Source organism: Adiantum capillus-veneris, chromosome 16, assembly GCF_014529385.1.
Source record: "Adiantum capillus-veneris isolate H3 chromosome 16, ASM1452938v2, whole genome shotgun sequence".
Lineage (NCBI taxonomy): Eukaryota > Viridiplantae > Streptophyta > Polypodiopsida > Polypodiales > Pteridaceae > Adiantum > Adiantum capillus-veneris.
The window spans coordinates 125013264-125020144 of record NC_140946.1 but is presented as its reverse complement, the minus strand read 5'-3'; the positions used below and the strand labels follow the sequence as shown (position 1 = coordinate 125020144).

At 42.9% G+C, this 6881-nt stretch overlaps 1 protein-coding gene across 1 annotated transcript; it reads left to right on the top strand.

The window, feature by feature from the left end:
* The first annotated feature begins 2789 nt into the window (after nt 1–2789).
* On the top strand, nt 2790–4446 carry LOC147439816 (uncharacterized). The gene has a single exon (XM_086484407.1). It carries the CDS (start codon nt 2813–2815, stop codon nt 3530–3532), a length of 720 nt encoding a protein of 239 aa, XP_086340533.1. The 5' UTR covers nt 2790–2812; the 3' UTR covers nt 3533–4446.
* Nucleotides 4447–6881: the final 2435 nt, after the last annotated feature.

Sequence of the window (6881 nt, the reverse complement as noted above, 5' to 3'; positions counted from 1 at the left end):
AAGAATGTCAACGGGTAAAAAGGAATCCTCTATCCAAAACAACAGGTTGTAACTATGACTTTATTTTTCCATCCCATAGTCGAGGATGACTATGATTTCAAGGGAGAGGTAATGTGGTGAATACTGTATTCTAAACTTCTAAAAGTATTTTCCAACATAAATTGGCCACTGAAGTCCAGGGAAAATGAAAGGAGAACAAGTGAAAATTGATAAAGTGCTAATGGATCAATAAAAGGGGAAAGTCCATAAAGAGCAAGCGTAGTCACTGATTAATCATCGTAGTCATAGGTACACGTCAAGGAAGGATAAATGTATTCCAGATAGCCTTAATCAAAGGTACATGACAAAGTAGATGATCAAGAGCATTTATAAAATAGAAAATGATTGTACTGAGCTCAAGTCATTAGAATAATTCTTTAGACTCTAAGTATGAAGTTCAGGAAGCCTTAGGGTGAAATTCTAACTTTTCCACAAAATACCTAAATTTAGCAGGTTTTGGGAGCAGCTTGGCAGTACCTCCAAAGCCCTGTGCTAAGGTTTTTCACAAGAGGTGAAAGTTTTAAAGCCCAAACAGTGAGTTTTATTTTTGCCAAAGTATATTATAATTTAGTTGCAGATAGGTTGTAGCTCCGGGTCAGCTTCATAAGCCTCCAAGGTTTGTGGAAAGGTCTTGCAGCCGAGCTAATCAATTCAAAGGTAAGCTCATGGTTTTTGTTTAATGAAAGGGAAAAGCTAAAGATTGATGTTACGTCATCCCCCGATCATCCCTTCCTCATTTAATAAGTTGACTTTGGTCTTTGTTTACTAAGGTGGACTAGGCCACATGTCCAACGTAGCAGATGCTTGCTTTGTGTGAACTTTAACAAGTCGGTGTGAGTGTGTGTGGTTTCTCCACTTGCCAAGATGAGTCCCAAGAGGGGGGGGGGTGGGGATTCTGGCATGCAAGACAAGAGGAGACAAGTGTTGGGCATGCTTGAGTTGCATTAGGAGGTGTTCTCACCTCATTGGTCAAGTGTGAAGCATTTTAGTATAGTTGCACACTAGTATATGTAGATAAGAGAGGGCTCTTTGCATTTTTGAAGCTCTTTCTCCTCTGACACACTCTCTAAAGTGTCCAAGTTGGAAAAACATGCTCTGTGTGTGTGTGTGTGTGTGTGTGTGCTCAACCTCTCGGCTATGGATGCAAATCCAAGCCAATGAGAGTTTCTTCTTCTCCATCTCTACTACGTTATTACTAAGCTATACTAAGAGCTTGCCCATGAGATAGTGTACATGGAATATTGATTCTCTTGCTTGAAAAATACTTCTCTCCATCTTCATCTTCCTCTTTCCTTGCACTTCATTTCTCCCCTGTTGGGGTCTCTAGGGATTGGGAAGGAAGGTTATACCATGGAATCTTGAAGGCACCATCTTCTCGATTCAAGCAAGGTTTCGCAAAAGCACAAACATGTATTGTAGCAAAGTTCTTATTTGAGAGGATTATAATACAAGTCCTTTTGGAGGGGGGGAGCGGCTCCAAGTAAATCCGACCCTCGTCGAGTTGTCAATCTTTATTGGTAGTTCTCTTTGAATTATGTGCATGGTTAAAAAAAAGTTAATGTGTGTTTGTGTAAAGAATTAAGCCCGACAGAACCTATGTTCTCCTTGCTATCTCTCTCTTAAAGGAAAACTCTCTCCTTTCTTTGGGATCCCCGGGGTCACTCTATGTAAAAGCGATATATCACGTGCATTCAAGAACTATTTATAAAACCCCTTAGCTATGAATTTTTCACTAATAAAAGGGGCCATTTTCGTATTCAATCTGTCAACATCATTTTTCAACACCCCTCTATATGTGAACACATGAGAAAATATTAAGTAAAATAATCCCTACTATTGAACCCAAGTGATAGGCAGCTTCTTATTGCAATGACCCCCACGAGTCTCCTTTCATAGTGAAATTTCGCTAAATCTGAAAGTAAGTGTTAGATTCTCTGACATTGGGAGCAACCTCGAGATGCTATAACTTTAACACCTGTGACCTATGCCATTTGTTGCGGCTATGGCTCCACAAGGGAGCACCTAGGCTTGACAAACACTTTTTGTTTCTGCATAGTATGCTCTTTGGTCAAACCCCCTGCAAGGGTTATTGCCGGCGTCAACACCCCCCAAAGCTGGAATTCCTTGAGGAGATTTCTTTCAAGTGTCTTGTGAAGAGTAGGTAAGTAGAATCTTAATTCCTTGAAATTGTTCAATTTTTGCAAAGTTGGAGATGAGAAATCTCGACCTTTGCATGAACCATTGTCATCGGGAAACCAAGTCTAGCAAGGTGGAGGCCACCATGCAAAGCCAAGAAAAAGGCTCTCTCATTCAAGGTCATGGAGGGCATGCAAAATCAAGGCTCTCTCATTCAAGGTTCCATATATGGTTTGTGTGCAGCAAGGTAAGAAGGCGGGTACTGCTTCGAACTTGGAGCAAAGCGTGCTTTGATACGTACAACAAGGTAAGTTTAGGCAAGCCAAGCCAAGCAAGACAGGGAGGTAAAGCAGCACGACACATCTCAAACAAGTTCTGTCTCTACCAAGCAACTACTGCAAGAAAATCTAGCCAATTTCTCAAGGAGCAAGGCTCTATGTCTCCGAATGTGTTTACCTATGCTTTCATAAATTGAAGTGATGTACGTTTATCAAATTGTCTTGCAATGCAGTGACTGTGGACCAGGGTAGGGCTGTGCTTAACGTTAGAAACTTGGACACTTTTGAACTTAGAACTGGCGATATAGGCTAAAAGCTCCACCTCTGCGCCCTTCATTCGTTCGTGAATATTTCTCGCCATGGCGTTCGAAGACGCAGAGAAGATGAGGGCAGAGAAGATTGCGCGTTTCAGGTCCACCATCGACCGCGCACAACGACAGCTTGTTAGTACGGGGCAGGCGGATGATGATCAGCATCAGCATCAGCAGAAGGTAATTAATTATATCAGCAATTGCAAACCCCAGCCTGCTCATGTGATCGATCAATCCAAAATTCTCAGGCCCGAGGTGCATAGCAAACCCCAGCCTGCTCATTATGATCAATCCAAAATGCTGAGGCGGGAGAGATCGAAGGAGGGGCCCCGTGCAGCCAGCTCCATCCCCAATATTAATCTGGCCGCTACAGGCCCGGACTCAGGGAAGAATTCGCAGCTGCTGCCGCAGGACAAAATTCAGCAGCATGTAATTAAGCGCCCCCCATTACGCAAGCGTCCCCTGTCTCCGCACTCTCGACAAGAGCTTTTGCAACAGAAGCGACGTGAGGCGCGTGAAGCTATGGATGCCGTCCAGCAGACTGTCTTCTTTGACGACGTGCACAGCACGATGCAGGATTTCTGGGACCTTATCAAGATTTGTCAACCGAGCACAACCAGTGATCATGTGTTGTCAGCCGGATCATCACCCTTGGGCTCCACTGGATCATCATGTGTTATATTATCAAGCTCATGTGCAATGTCGACGGCAGCCAGCTCCAGTAATGTGGCCTATCTGGCGCATCACCCGTTCTTCACCTCTTCCTAGCTGGGCATGTACAATAAATAATTAAGTGGCAGAAGGTCATATATGCAGAGATCAACGATATTGAAGGAAGGTTGACATCGTCGTCGATTTCTGAGCCCGAAACTTTTGCACCCTGGCCACCACAGTATTTGTGTCTTTTACAGCATTGCAACATACTCGTTCGTATTATATATAGTCAAGAATCCCAGGACATTTGTGGCTGCTCCATTTTTCTGAGCTGGCATCTGCCTCCCTTAATAATGCAGTGGTGGGCCAAGGGAGAGGCAAGTACTCGAGAAGCAATTAGCAGAGGACTATTTATGAGGGGCCACTACGTCTGCGCGCACTACATTATCTGAGGGGGCAGAGCATCATGACATCAGATCGAGCGAAAGCAGCAATTTCTGACAAAGACAGGTTTGCAACTAGTGCTGCTCATTTGTTAATCAAGACTTTTAGCAGCCAAACTTTATACAATTCTTGTTCATAATCAAAGCATGAGTACATGCATGTCGTGCCAAGCAATTACAAAAGGATCCATGCACTACGTCTGCCAATTAGCACTGCCCATGAAAAAGCAGGAAGTCTAATTATATGCAAGCAGGGAGTCCATATATCAACCAGTACTGAAGATATAATTGCTGCTCAATTGTACTGGACTAGCAACGACAATTCTGACAGCGGGGTGCTAGTACACAGTTCCCCATGACAAAGCAGGAAGTCTAATATGCAAGCAGGGAGTCCATATATCCACCAGTACTGAAGATATAATTGCTGCTCAATTGTACTGCTCATCAGATCGTTCAAATTCATGACGTAGAGACTGATTTTGAGAGTATGGGCTGCTGCTCCATTAATTGTCTAATTAGCTGGCGGCATCTGTCACCATAAAAATTGTATATCACGCCTCTGATGATCGACTGAGCATTGCATGAATTAATGGAATCCTTGCTGCTTCCCGTGGACGTAGGCACGTTGCCGAACCACGTATATCTGTGTCTCGCTCGGCTCTTCCTTGTGCATAATCCTCTTTCTCTTTCAGCTCGCAGTGTGTCTCTTTAATGTTGGTGTATGCATAGGCAGCCCAATGTATAGTCCCAGCACTGTGAAGAGATCTGTGTGGGGTGGGGTGCCTAATAAACACGAATTAGAGTTGCCCAAATACATGGGAAATTAATTAAGCCCGCTCGGCCAGCTGATCATTCAGCTTTATTTTGAGTGCATTCTAGGAATATATATATATATATATATATATATATATATGCACCACACATGCAATTCCCCATACACACACAAATTGATCCCTCTAAGCCAAGAGTCTCTTATCATGTGAAATTTTGCAGATTGAACTCAATTTCTCATTTACACTATTTTCTTGCACAATCCCAGCATACTTTTCACCTTTGCCTCGAAAACTCTCAACCCTTTTTGACCCAAGCTGAGACAACACGCTTTTCTTGAACACCGTCCCCCGCTCGTCCAATCAGCTAGATCGTAAACTGAGGAGTGGGTAAAGTCTAGCTTTGAAGCATTTCACATTAATTAGACTCCCATTTTTAGGAGAGATTCTGCCATTGGGGCCAGCACTCTTCCATTGATCTAGATCCATCATCCACCTCTTGTCTTATCTAGACAAAGTTCAAAAGATTATATGTGAGGTGTGTGTGTGTGTGTGTGTGTGTGTGTGTGTGTGTGTGTGACTAAGAGAGAGAGAGAGAGAGAGAGAGAGAGAGAGAGAGAGAGAGAGAGGAATGTATTTTTGAAAGGTGGATCCCTCGGGGTCTCTTTGTTTGCCCTCGATGGGTCATGCTGTTGTCAAAGTTGAGGAAGGCAAGAGTTAGGGAGAGAATGCATGAGAGAGAGAGAGAGAGAGAGAGAGAGAGAGAGAGAGAGAGAGAGAGAGAGGTTTTCTCATAGCTAGCCAACATGGCAATGAATAGGGTAAACGAGTTTTTGTAATAGGAACCACTCCAGCTAAACCCGCTCAACACGCCCATAACTATGAACACATCATATGCAAGATCTTATCGAGGATCTTACAAGATAATGAATTTTGGAACACACCCATTCCATAATCCAGCCAAAAACAATGGATCATGCGCACATCCACCATAGTCTTTTGTATATGTCATGTTGGTTCCTTGCTAGTTGCAATGTCACTTCAACTTTGACACATGGATTCAAACACTACTGACATGAACTCCAACATACATATCCAAATCAAGTAGTGGGAGCTCAAGCTGCCGCTCATGTGCATCTATCTGCGGCAATGGAGATGGAGTAGCAGAAGGTTGAAGGAGGCCAGGGCAAGCTCCCACCTCATTGGAATGCCATCACATCCAAGGTGAATAATAACTGTCCTTGTAGATGAACAAATCGATCAATCTTTGCAATGCAAAAGTTTCTCTTGTCAGGGAATGTCAAGCTTTGTTATGCATGCATGCAATCGATCATCACTACTAAAAATGACAGGATATTGTTGGTACGAAATGCAGAGTTCTTGTGCACACTTACTTGGCAAGGAAAGATAAATTTATCCCAAGCAACCTTGATCAAAGGTTCATGATAGAGGAGATTAATTAAAGCAATTATAGGAGTCTAGAAATAGAAACTACTTGTATTAATTTTATGAAGTTTGAGAAGCCTTATGATAAAATTCAATTTTCCAGAGATAGTCTACATTTAGCACATTTTGGGACTATCTTTGTGGCTCCTTCTTGGTACCTCTTAAGCACTGTGCTAAGTTTTTGCATAGGAGATGAAGCTCTAAAGCCCAACGATGGGTTTAACCTAATTTAGCAAGTTCTTAAATTAACAGGTAGGCTCTAGCATGGGTAACTTTCATAAAACCTCTAAAGGATAGTGCAATGGTCTTGCACATGAGCTAGGCAAATTAAAGGTTTGCTCATTGCTAGCCAACATGGCAATGAATAGGGTAAACGAGTTTCTGTAATAGGAACCACTCCAGCTAAACCCGCTCAACACGCCCAAAACTATGAACACATCACATGCAAGATCTTATCGAGGATCTTACAAGATCATGAATTTTGGAACACACCCATTCCATAATCCGGCCAAAAACAATGGATCATGCACAAATCCACCATAGTCTTTTGTATATGTCATGTTGGTTCCTTGCTAGTTGCAATGTCACTTCAACTCTGACACATGGATTCAAATACTAGTGGCATGAACTCCAACATAGGTATCCACATCAAGTAGTGGGAGCTCAAGCTGCCGCTCACGTGCGTCTATCTGCGGCAATGGGAGATGGAGTAGTAGAAGGTTGGAGGAGGCCACGGCGAGCTCCCACCTTAGTGGAATGCCATCACATCCAAGGTGAATAATAATTGTCCTTGTAGATGAAGAA